General features: G+C 41.7%; 1 protein-coding gene across 1 annotated transcript in view; it reads right to left on the bottom strand.

The window, feature by feature from the left end:
* Nucleotides 1-13,216, bottom strand: part of ttll7 (tubulin tyrosine ligase-like family, member 7) — a 59,970-nt gene that overhangs the window by 19,369 nt on the left and 27,385 nt on the right. The window contains exons 11-14 of the mRNA XM_079158626.1: nt 12,305-12,378; nt 9,308-9,443; nt 3,288-3,374; nt 704-935 (exon numbers count right to left, since the gene is read on the bottom strand). Coding sequence (XP_079014752.1) covers nt 704-935; nt 3,288-3,374; nt 9,308-9,443; nt 12,305-12,378 — 529 coding nt within the window. The remainder of the gene's footprint in view (nt 1-703; nt 936-3,287; nt 3,375-9,307; nt 9,444-12,304; nt 12,379-13,216) is intronic.

The raw sequence follows: 13,216 nt of genomic DNA, 5'->3' as shown, positions 1-13,216 counted from the left end.
GTGTAAAGCTAAGAACCTCCTTAACTTAAAAAACTCTGCAACAAAGAGCCACTTTTCACGAGTCAGAGACTATGATCACCCTGCTTACACTTTAATTAAAATCCAAGGACCTACTACCATTTTATCACATCAAATAGGAACATAAATACTGGTGGGCTGATAAACATCTGTATTTTCCCCCCTGCTGGCTCACACCCTCACGACCTGCCCCATGCATCTGCTGGAGAGCATGTGCTTGTGTGAGCTGAAGGTACTGATCAAAGCAAAACTCTCAGCATTTGTATTTAAAAAAGTGTCTGTGCAAGCACTTGTATTTGGAAATGTGTTCGGTACAACTATGAATACTATCCAATTTCCTTATAGCATCATTATAAACATTCACACTCGCTATCGCTCCCGTCTGCTCTTTGTTCTCTGCTGTAGTCAGATAGGATCGAAATAGAGACGCAAACGCTAAAACAGAAATCTTAAAGAAGATGTGTAAATGTGTAGGTGTCTGACTGTGCACATTAATACATCTGAATAACACGTTTGTTTTAGCAATTAAGTTAACCGCTGTAATCAGATAGATGGTTCCAGTAAATAAGAAAGCAAACAAAGCAAGAAAGAAAGATTGCAGGAAACAAGGGCCCTGTCAAACCCCGGCGCTCTGGCGTCCTAATGAAGCCATTCTTAGACACTTTTACCCATCCTGCTGCTTTACCTGAGCGCTCAGCCAAGTTCTTCTCCTTGCTCTCCGCAAGGTCGTAGGAAACCTTCTTCTCCCTCTTCTCTCCGCCTCCTCCTCCTTCTCCTGCTTTCCTCTCCTCCTCCTCCTCTTCTTCGTCTGAGGAGGAGCAGGAGTTATCGGCGCTGCTGCCGCTGGTGAAGTCAGCCAGGTAGTCCGGTCGTTGACGTCGCGGTGTCTGACTGCATTCTGGCATGGCGGTCATGGGCTGTCAGGGATAAAAACACAGATACAGACACGTAAGGCAAACACACATATATTGAAAAGAAGTACACATAGGTCGATATATTATATTAATTTGTGCACACATACACAGATGAAACGGACATGATAATTAATATATGACCTTCCTCTCTCTCTCACACACTCATGTGTTGCATTCACTTTATAGCCTTGCACCATCCAAAAGTACCTCCTTTGGGACAAATGACTTCCTTCCAAATTCTAAAACTCAAACAACCTCTCACAAGGACATAAGTACAACAGTAAACAAACACACACACACACACACACACTTGTACATAAATACATTGAGATGTTGTCAGCCTCCCTGAGCCTCTCCTCACCCTCAGTCCATTACCATCTGTCACTGGGAGACCTGGTGGTGACTCGGCTAGCCCACGTGCCCACACGAGTGTATATTTGCTTGCAGGCTCATTATGCACAGATGCACAATTACACATGCACTCCCTTTTAAGCCCGGCTGTCAGTATGAGTGGCACCTATTCAAAGTAGAAGTTTCTTTACATATTAAATGTTTCGCATGACAGGCTGTGTACATGATACAACAAGAAACTGTAAGTCAACTTAGCCTTTCGTTCTGAAACTCTGGTTGCATCTTGTCTTGATGAAAACCAAAACTTTTAATCTCAGTCAAGCACAAGTGGCTGACTTCTGCACATGAAATGATGATCTACTTCGCCCTAAAACGCAAACACATTTTTTTTTTTCCTCAGGAGTTCATTAAGTTGTCTATTTCACATCCTGGAAGGGGACATGCTGATAGCATTAATAAAGCATTTATACATCTGTTATTCAACGGTTAGCTCGGGCAGTGCTGTCAGGCCACCCAAATTAATGGGCAGGAAGTGATCACAGGGCTTACACAGTCACCGCCGGATAGCTGTGCGGGTGACTGATAGAGGAGGATCGAGACAGAGAGATTAAATACATGAGAGGAGAATAAAAGGGAAGATGGGAACATCAGATTGATGGAGAGAGAAATAAGGAGGACTACAAGGTGAATCCGAGTATTGGAGCAGGGAGGAACAGAGATGAGGCATTGAATAGACGCGGTGAACGGAAATGAGCACAGAGAGAAAGAGAGAGAGAAAAGGACAATGAACATACGATTGGAAGGAGAAAAGGAAACAGGAACACAGTGGATAAACACAAGCCAGCAAGAGAAAGCCAGACACTGAACAGATGAGGAGAGAGACAGAGAGAAACTTTGGATGACGGAGTGAGAGCGATATATTCAAGCTAAATGGTCAGCTGAGGACACCGCGAGGAACAAATGTGATATGGTGAATATCATGCTTACAAGAGTAGGACTCAAAAAGCCAATAAAAGAAACAACTAAATAAGAGGAGAAGGAAAACTTTGAGGCACTTGCTAGCTCTCCCTCCTTTCACCAATTCCCTTCCTGCCTTCCTCGCTCTCTACCACTTGTCCTCTGCGTCTGAACATTTCCTCAGCAAAAGCAAACCTTAGCGGCCATTCCTTCCCTCAGAATCCTCCCTCTAATCCCTTTGCTTCACTCCTCTCTTCGAGCTTTCGCACACTCGCTGGTTCGGTTTCACCAGATGGCTTGCGAGCGCTACACCCCAAGGAGCGAATCTATCCGTCACAGCTCTTTCTTTTTCCCCCGCTCTCAATGTCTCTCTCAGCACACTCGGCAACATCGAAACTGACGGGGTCCAAATTAATTTGGACAACAGTGATTGTGTCTGAACAAGTCCTCATTCCAGCTAAGGCCTCTCTAATGCTGCGCTGTCGAGTCCCTAACACACTCTTTGAGTGTTCCAGCCAATTTAGCCCTCGACTGAGGGATGGATGTAGATGTACAGAGAGAGAGAGAGAGAGAGAGAGAGAGAGAATAGGGATGAAGAGGTGAAGGGAGGGGAGTGAAGCAAGGTGATGGAGGGAGTAATGTGCTGTCGTGGGAAATCGAGGGGGCGTAGAGGTGTATGTGACAGAGGGAGAGAGGGAAAGAGAGGGAGATAGACAGAAAGAAAGATAGCACGTTGAGAGCGCGAGAGAGCGCCTGACAGCTGTCCCCTAGGGGAGTTGGGTCTTTTCTTTGGGCCTTTTTCTGATTCTTTTCTTTCTCACCTAACCCGCGACCCCCCTCTTTATTTTTAAGAAACACGTCCTATATGCTTTCTGTGGGCGTTAGCTTCAGGCATCTGCCTACCTGCCTACCCCGTCCCTCTCTCTTTCTCTCGCTGTGACACTCTCCTTTGCACTTTTTTGTAGTTCCCTTGAGGCTTTTGGCCCTTATTCTCCCTCCTCTCTGTTGGTGTCTGTGTCTCCCTACCTCTCTCTCACTCTCACCCACCTTAGGGCCTCGTTGCCTGGAGGATTTGCCCATCAGCTTCTCGTCGTCCAGCTCGCATTGCTCCAGCAGATCCAAGATGTCCTCCTCCTACACAACACATACCGAAAACACAAGGTGGATGAGAATACGCCAAAGGTTATGATTTATGTTACATGAAGAGCCTACTGTAGAATATCAAGCATCCGCAAAGACTAACAAGGTAGTTACATCTGGATAATACACTGATAATCTAAATTCTTTGATGTTTTATAACTCTAATTACTTTGAAGTCAAAATGAGTTGTTAGGAATTAAGAAACTTTATTGATCAAAAAAGAGGGAGGGATGAAAAAGTTTGACTTAACAGGCATGTGCACCTTATCTGGGGGTTAGACAAAAGGCCCTGGCTGCACATGCATTGCTATTTGGCAGCACTTAGAGGGTGAATTTGGAAAAAGGCAGCGTCACGGCCAGAATGCTGGGGCCTTGGCCATTTGGCCGTAGCTGAAATGCAAGCAAAGGTGATTAATGTTGCTTCATGGCCCGGGACATCAAAAGCTCCCACATTTAACGCTCAAATACAGTTGAAAAGTGATTGTTTTCTCTCAGATTAGCCATCAAGCAGCTTTCTGAGGTTCTTGAAAAGGTCGCAGTGCTCTGGCTCTTTGTGTTGGTGTGTTTGTGCACGAACATCTGTGTGTGTGTACATGTGTGTACAGTGGCATACTTCCACGTCTGGAAGTATTAAATACACATCCATGGGCTCAGATACGTTTTTTTAGCTTTTGACTTTTTTCTAAATGAAGCCTTTCTGTTGTGTGTCTTTTTAGTTTATGTATACCTTTATGTGGCTATGCAAGTGTTTACGTGCGTAATGGTGTGGACAGGGTTGGGTCGCAGTCTGATCAGACAGTTGAGATAGTGTCAGATATAGAAGTGTTAATTCTTCATATTTTAAGCTGTTCAGAAAAAGAAATGAAGAAAACATAAAAAGGAGAGTCAACATTTCAATACTGAGTGAGTTAGTTGGGGGTATTTATGTTGATTTTGAAGTATTTCGTAATTTATTAGGTTTGTTTTGAAAATACATTTTGAATGTATGTGAATTGACAAATGCAAAACTAGAGAAATTTTTACTTCAATAAAAGTCTGCCAACTCAATAACCTTTTACGCGGTGAAAGCTTCCTCATCCACCATGGTTTAAAAATCACTGGAGACCTATTACCTTGTTAAACTGCTCCAAAGCAGATTACATGGAGGTTTTGATGTTTTACAGCATGGAAGAAAATCAAGACATTACACATTAACTGAAAGTTACGTAGTTTCACTTTAGTAAAACAATTTTACAACCCAGGGAGTCTACATCAAATGATGGAGGAGAGCTCTTATTCAGCAATCACTGGCTGTACAGTCACTAATAAGTGTTTCCTAACTTTCATAGATTATGAAATGTAATGATCACTTTACAAATTAAATATTTTAAACCCTCTGTGTGTGTTAGTCCATATAATATGTAAGTGCCTGTTACAGTACTTTGCTATCGCCAACAATCTCTTTATACGCAGCTCATAAACTATATTGTCCAAACAAAGTACTTCTTTGGCACCGCATGACCAAGTGGGTAGTCCTGTCCAGCGAGCTTTTGAATTTTTATCAATTTTTATTAAAAAGCAGTAATTTTTCTCTGTTGCTGGCAGCTTCTACCGTGACATTCTCTGACTTCATATTTCTTGGCTGTTTGACAGATGACGTTGTCTCATCGTGGTAAGGGATTTACTTCCTCCATCTTAAAATAAAAAAAACCCTGAGCCAGAAGAAAACTTCTAGGTAAAATTGGGCTTATTCTTTTAGACAAATAAAAGAAAAAACTGAGGACCCCTCTCATTTCTTCTTCAAAGCATGTAGGTTACGCTTTGCAGAGACTCTTCTACTCTCACTGTTGAGTCGAAAATATTTTCAGATTTTTTAAAGATTCTTACATAACAAACAGCAGCTGTAAAAATACAGTTCCGACTATCATTTCACGTATATAGGTGGCAGCTCGAAACTGCTACAATAACTGTTTTTGCCTGTAGGTGGCACTGGTTGGAGTGGAACTGCAGGATCAAATGCAGTGCATTGGATGATACTGGCCAACACGTTTTCCCTCCCAACTCGTCAAATACAGCAACTTGGTCAGTGACGCTTCGTTGGCGCTCTACATATCCCTCTACAGTCAGTTTTGCATTTGTCAATTTCCGCTTGTTCCATGCATACAATGTCTTTTCAAAATAAACTTCTGTGTTCGCAGAAAATAACGTGGGTATATTTAGAGATCAAAACTACACGGTTAGGGTTAGGTAAAGATTGTGGTCTGGGTTAAAGTAATTCTGTTTGCTACTTTGTTAAGTAGGCTAGGATACGTATCTATACACCTCGTCCTCCTCCGTCGCTCTTTATACCACGTCATCTGACTTCTTCCTTTACTTCCGCCATAAATTCGGTCACATGGAGTGTCATAGTTTGATGTTAAGGGCCACTGACCAAGCTTCCGTATTTGATGATTTGGGAGCGAGAACGGGCTGTACTTGCTGGTCCTGGGTTCAGGTATTTGGCCTCAATGATGTGTTGTTAATTCTGCCTGACGTGTAAATTAATCAGCAGCACATATGCAGCTCATGTTTTCATCCTATTTTCCTCTTCGCTATCAACTACTGGAAGTCAATTTTGAGCTGTCCGCAGCGGGGGTATTTGATTTCATTTCAGCTCAGTGACAGCCTTTACTGCGTTTTTGCTGTCATTTACTGACACGCTTGAGTCTCTCCTGACTGTCCTCTTTCTCTCCTCTCCTTTGACCTCTGTATTTTACCGGGGGCGAAGCTTTGTGTGCACGGAGCTGAGAGACACACTCGGCAGTCCGCTAACTTGTTGCTGTCTCCACCGATATTATAGCTGCTCTGTTTCAACAATGTGAGGCCTAAATAAATGTGTATGCAGGCAGAAATTGAACTGCAGTTTTGTTTTGTCCTAAACTAAGTAAGTGAAGAAGAGCTTTGAGTAAGACAAAGTAACAAACTTACTAACTAAATTCTGCTAGGCTAATTCATGCAGTGTAGAATGCCATAGGCGTTCAGGAAGAGCCTGTCTTAGAGCTGCTATGTGAAAACCTTATGTACATTACAACACACTAGTAATGCAGTACAGGTGGGTCACACAGATTCTGATATTGAAAAGATGCAGCTTTTTACATTATAGACAGTTTTAGTTTGATTTTTGAAGCATTTACTAAAAAAGTAATTCAGATTTTTCTCACTGTCTGTATTAAGTGATGGAAAAGTAGCCATCTGCAGTAATATAGAATATTGAGGATGCAATATATTGAGATGCTATAAGAATCCTTTGATGCGTGTAGGTGAATCGTAATCAAATCCAATTGTGAGGCCAGTGAAGATTCACACCTCTGACTGTGAAGTGTTCCCACACAACACTTGCAGTTTGTGTACTTCTGATATTTTATTATATTGGCAGAGTGCACTTTGATTTTTTATTTTCAGTGTCCATGTGAGAAAAATGGAGGAATGGGAATACATCAGCTGAGCGGGCGGGAAAACACAGATAGCTAACAACAGAAACAATTTGATGCATACCTGTCTACCTAACAGTAATGAAAGTGGGGAGAAGAGTGATGCAAACCCTGTAGAGACCAGCGTCACTAGTGGGTGTGCTGTCTGTAGCACAGCAATGAAGCCAAGCTCTGCAGTGCATGTTTTTGCTAGGATCACACACGTTTTATTTTCTTTGATAGTGTGACAATCCATGACATTTTTCAATTCATGGCCCTGTGAAACCACTAACGCATCAAATATGAGTCTTGCGGGTACAATGTCCGTCGGACTTGACTGATATGTTGATGGAACGTTGACAAATGACCTCCTGCCCCAGGAAAAACTATCCAAACACGCAATGCACGTCAGATTATGAGGGATTATTGATCCCACCAGGGTTGTAGGCCAAAGCACTGTGACTGGTGCAGTTAAAGGCTTTGGTTTATCACACAATCATAAATTGTTGTTAAGGTAGAAACCTTAAGAAGGATAGGTTTATCTACAAAGTTTTAAATGGTTATATTTAGGCAGTTTGACACTAATGCAAACATTGGATAGCTAATTTCCTAACATGTTAGAGGATGTCTTGCTTTGTAAGCAGAGGCAAAACAACGACTGGCAATTGCACTCAAACTAAGTGCAAATCGTGCAGGCTATAAATTAGCTAAACTCTGTCTCCACTATCTGTGTGCACTGCAATCAACAACAATGACTACACAAAAAGCAAAGCTGAGGAGCACAAACAACCCCACCTGAAGCCTGTAAAGAAAAGTACCTCAAATCAAGTTTTATTCTTCCCTTGCTGAAAATCATATTCAAATTCAGAAACACCCTTTCTTTTCCAAAAATTGCCAAGATTAGTATCTCCCACTCCGTCCATTAATAAGGGCAGTCCACTTGTCACTCATGATCATGTTATTAGATAGCAAATTCTCGAGCGTCCTTTGTTCTTATTATCTCTCTCCTTTCCTACTTGGAACAAGAGCCACATCTCTTTGTGTTGACTTAATTAAAGTTACCTCGGCCCGTTGTACCATTCCGCCTGATCTTTGATTGACGTCTCTATAAAAATTATCTGCAGAGATTCTCTGACAGACAATAACTTTGAGGGGCTAGTTGCTGTTAAGGTGGGGTTGTTTCTATAAAAGTTGCAATAGTTGCATATTACATCTCCTCCCTGTGCTTTGATATGAATTTGTAACGTCAATACGACTATAAAAAAATAAAGAATCCATATTCAGTATTCACTATTATTATTTTGTTGTAAAAAGCAGTATGTTTTTTTGGTTCATCTGCATCTTTACTACTGATCAATGCGTCTTCCCTCCATGTGTTTTATTATCCCACAATGCCTTCCTCTGTGTCTTTTTGTTTAATTGATTTGTAAAGGAAGCGTTTTGTAGATCTGTGTTGAGCTGGAGAATAGTATGGAAAATGGAAAATAGTATCAAAACACAAGCAAATGTAAATATTACATACAGATTTACAGCTTACATGATCTCGTGTTTGGTAAAATAGAGTTAAAATATTCGAAATTGAGGAGTCTATAACGTTACTTTTCATATGATATGAACTTTTTATGCTTGGAAATGGAATTTGTGTGTGGTTTGAAACACACATTTGTGAATGCCCCAAATTATGCACAAATCTTTGAACACATTTGTAAGTCTTATTTTTAATTTGTTGATCAATGTAGACCATTGTGAGATGTCACTCCATACGCCCCCCTCTCTCTGCTAAAGTTGTGTGGAATGGAAATCAACCTCTCTCCTTTGCAAAGTCCCTTCATTTCTTCCTTCAAGGTTTAGCTGAAACTACATCTGTTCTGGTACCAAAGAAGCATTGACATTTACATGCATACAAATACTTCTACCCCAATGCAAACATGTGCATGTCTTCGTTTGTGTTCTCATATATATGTTCAAATGTGTATCCCTGAATCCTATGAATAAACAACATGTAGGTAAGTACACTCCAGATATGGGCAACTACTGAAATCAACCTTGAAGCCTTTTCACAACTAACTTTGACAGGAGGATAGAGAAAGAAGAGAAGACAAACTCAAGAGTGTCTGGCTGTAAAGAAACCAAAATGACATTGTTTTGTGGGATTTGATTTGCGTTTAAAAGCTCATGTTCACAGCACAATAAATATTCGTGGAGAAAGTGACTGAATGACAGTGGGAAAGCGAGGCAGATAGAGAAGAAGAAGGACATACTGTCAGACGTTCTAACAAATCTGAAGGACTGCGGCACACTTTCCGCATTATTTGCGCATCCTTTCTTGTCTCTGTGGGCAGAATCTTAATAGAAATGCATGTGTGTTTCTTTTTTTTAGAATGTGCTTCTCCACAAGTGTCTGCATACTGTGTGTATATGTTTGTGTGTGGGTCTATGCGGGTTTATATGATGTTTGCGTGTGTGTGTGCGTCTGACAGTCTGCCACTGACGTACGTGCCTTCATTCGTTTCAGAGGATTATTCATTTCCTTTTGAAGTGAGGCAGCTCGCCCGGCGAGGAAGGTCTGAAAGGCGGCCGAGAGCAGGCTTTCATACTTCTCCAACAGCAGCTTGTCGTCTGGGGGGTAAATACGTCTGTAGGCCGCAGAGACAGAGAGAGAAAAGCAAGGAGAATGAGGGAGAAGTGGAGAAAGAGGGAGAAAAAAAAGGCAAAGAAGGAGGGTCATCAGTGCAGCGAGAAAGGGGATGAGAAGGGTGAGAGAAGAAATGATGAAATAGAGAAAACAGAGGTTGGGTTCACAAAGGAGAGGTTGGGAGTGATGGGGTGGAGAGAAAGAAGGAGACGAGGGGGATTGGGGTTCAGAGAAAGAGGGATATGAGGTGAGAGGAGGAGTGGTGACAGAATTGGGAGGGAGGGAGCCATGACGGATAAAAAGATGGGTAATAAAAGAGTGGAGGAAGTAGGTTGTTTGAGAGACAGAAATATGAAGGAAAAGGAGCAAGAAAGAAATAGAAAAGGAATACAAAGTTTAAGAGAGGGAGAGATTGATGAAAGAAGAGGGGAGGAGTGGATGGAGTGAGGCGAAGAGAGGTCGAGGCACAGCAGGTGAGCGTGGTAGATGGACAAAAAGATAGCAAGCAGGAGGGGAAGCACAGGCGGGGAGAATTATAAGTATTTCAATAAGAGGTGTGAAATGATGGAGGGACAAAAGAAAGGTGAAGAAGTATTAATGGAGACCTTGAGGCAGGAAACTGTGCAAACTTCACACCAGTCTTTTCACATTGAGTAATGCATTAATGCACAACTGTTTCACACACACACAGTACACACGCATACACACTCATTGTGATGTGCACTTCACTACACACCTTCATAGCTCTGCTTAGTTTTAACAATGCTCAGTGTTTATCTTTAGGCCTGAAGGGATTTGGAAAATGTATAAACCTCTGGCTGGTTTTCCTCACAGTACATCTCTAAACTCTCCCCATGTCATCGCTTTAGCCATCGAATCAAAACAATGACAGAGTTTTAATAAGCACTGGCCAGTGTGGAGTGTAAAAGCAAGGGAATAGTTTGGCGCCTTTACAGACATTTAGAGCCAGACTGCTCCTGATTTGGCCTTTTGAATCAACAGCGCATTTAAGTTAGAGGGAGTTGAAGTACAGACCTTTTTTAAAGACAAGTGCATAAAGTGGACTGTAAAGTTTATGCAGCACCATGACATTTTCTACTCTAATCTTTTAAATATAGATTAAGCCAGTCACAAATATTGGCAGTTGTACATTTTAGTGGAAGTGCAATGCCAAGTAAAGTTTAACATTGCTCATATTCACCATTAAAACGTTTACTGCACCCCATCTGCCATTTAACAACTTTTTGCAGAGAAGCTGTTCTGGGTACATGATTTCCATATTGTTGAGAGGTTGACCCAATTCTATGCATTACTTTCGTTAATGTAGTTCAAATCAAGCAACTCCTGAATGCTGAGAAACCTGAGATGAACTTGTCACTTTATTCCCTTCCCTTGGCACTATTATATATATGAGATCTTGTAACTGTCACACTTTTTAACCACCTTTAAGGTACATGGACCAGATTATGTTCTCCCTCTTGAGAGAGACTAACTGAGAAATGTGAAAAAAAAAAAGTCTCTTCATAACAGGGATTTAAATCATAATATATATTTAAAGAGACAGAACTTTTCAATCCTCAATGAGCAACATAAATCACTTGACTGAAAAGCAAAAGTTCTAAACTTTAATCGTGGGTGTTAACTGCTCCCTCTTTTTGGCACCGTCCATCTCTGAACATAAGGACATTTATTTGTGGGTGACCCTGCAGTATTCTTTATATAAAATGTTCATGTTCATCCCAACAGGGCTAGAGACATATAAAAGAAGTCATATTTAATTTACATCATCTTTGTTTCGGTCAGCGGTGTCTCTCAAGCCTCCCTATTACAACTGTGTAAATGATGTCAAATGAACATCAACAATAGCATCAACCAGCTGGGTTTTCTTCTGATGCCATGGGCTCCTGGCTTGTCTGTAACTGATTAAAGTTTCATCTAATAGCAGAATGTAAGTAAGTTCATTACCCAAACTCATCTAATGAGAAGCAGTGTGTTAATCAGACTCCAGTGCAGCGCTGGTACACCATTTGAATGCTAAGAGGTTTTTATTAGGGGTGCTCTAGACAGACCTCAGCTTGTCTGATTGACTGTCTGGCTGCGTGGCTGAAAAGAAGAAGGAGGTGACAGCACTTCATGCAGGCTGGGATCAGTATTCTGACTATCCATTCAGTCAAGTGATGAGTCAAGAAGTCACTTACACTCGGGCAGACAGCAAGAAGGGCAAGTGTGTGTGTGTGAGCCAATTGTGTAGGCGTGTGTGTCTGGGAGAGAGAGAGAAAGAAAATCGAGAACTTGAAAAGCTGTATGCGTGTACATGTTGGATAAAGAGATAACGGTCGGAAGAGAAACTGAGGGAGTGACGAGGGTTCACTATTTTGGAAGGGACAAGCGGCAAATCAGAACTTCGTGCTGCTGAGTCATGCTCTAAGATGGATCTGCTCCATCTGTGAGGTGACTGTTAAGAATGGACACGCTCAATGTTTTCTAAAGTCCCAGCTGGAGTTACGGGAGAAAAGAGTAGAAGTGTGGTGGAAAGTGGAGGAGGAGAATGGCTTGCAGTAGGCAGGCAAAGTTTACATGCCCATTTGAATTTCTGAAACCCTGAAAACAGAGAGGATTAACAGTTGGGACCTAGACATAACACAATACCTCTGATTTCCTTTCACTTTTACATATTCCCTCAGTCTTAATTATTCCCCCTAATGTTCTCAAAACATTGGGTGTTCTCTTTTGTTTGTTCTCTCTGCAGCAGCATTATTTTTTCTCCTGAGAGCGTAGCGCTATGCACATGACCCCATAAATGTGCCGGTACCGGTATAGTGGGTGGAGTTCCTGGAGGGAGGCTGTTTGCCTCTCGCTTACCTGTAGTTCCCAAGATGTTGCTTTTCATGCTCCTCCCTAGAGATCTGCTTGCGGACCTGTGCCAGTCGCTCTTTCTAGAAATAGGAGAAAACCCAACGGAAAATGACTTCATCTCTCAGGTGAAAGACACTGTAACCCACTCTTACCTACTATTTGGGATAAAGAAAGAATAAAGTAATAAAAAGGAGAAGGCAACAATACCTCATAATTAAGAGCCATTTTTCCATCTATTCTCCAATTGATATGTAAGGAAGGTATAATTGCGGAGCTCAGTTGGCCAATTTAGCATAAAGCAGAGAGGAGGGACTGACTTCAATACGGGTAATGCCGTATCATTGAGCTCTGAGCAATATGTGCCTTTAACAGACCTGATCCCAGTCTTGCACTTCAGCCATAACAGCACTCAACCATGAGGTAGTCCTCTTTTTAAAATAGTGCCTCTACGCCACCTTTCCTTATTCCTACTGATTACTGCCGTGGCTGATCAAAAGGCTAATCAAAGAGCGCGGGAGGCCTAAAGTACTAGTAGCTGCCACTTTTCTCAAAAAAGCTCCCCCGACTCCTTCATTTCAAAGAGAAACTAATTAAATGGTATGCCTGTCTCAGAAAACTTTGACATTAAGTAAGAGGTAAGTGAAAGTTTCTGCTCAGGCTTTTCTTATCGTTTCTGATCCTGAGAAAAGTTCATGCCACAAACACACATGTATTGTTGGGTTGTTTACTGAAGTGAACACCTCCTACAAAATAAGAATTTCTAATTATTTTTTTTCTCCTAGCTGATCGACGTGTTTACTAAATGTCTCTGATGACATCTCTGAACACATCTATGATGAGCACCTGCTCCTGAATTGCTTAAGCCGAGCCACCTTTTGTGCTCATTTTGGTGTGGCCTAAGAAGCTCAGGAAGTATGC

Source organism: Pholis gunnellus (assembly GCF_910591455.1).
Source record: "Pholis gunnellus genome assembly, chromosome: 4".
NCBI lineage: Eukaryota > Metazoa > Chordata > Actinopteri > Perciformes > Pholidae > Pholis > Pholis gunnellus.
Note: the sequence above shows the minus strand (reverse complement) of the source record. Positions and strands in the feature narration are given on the sequence as shown.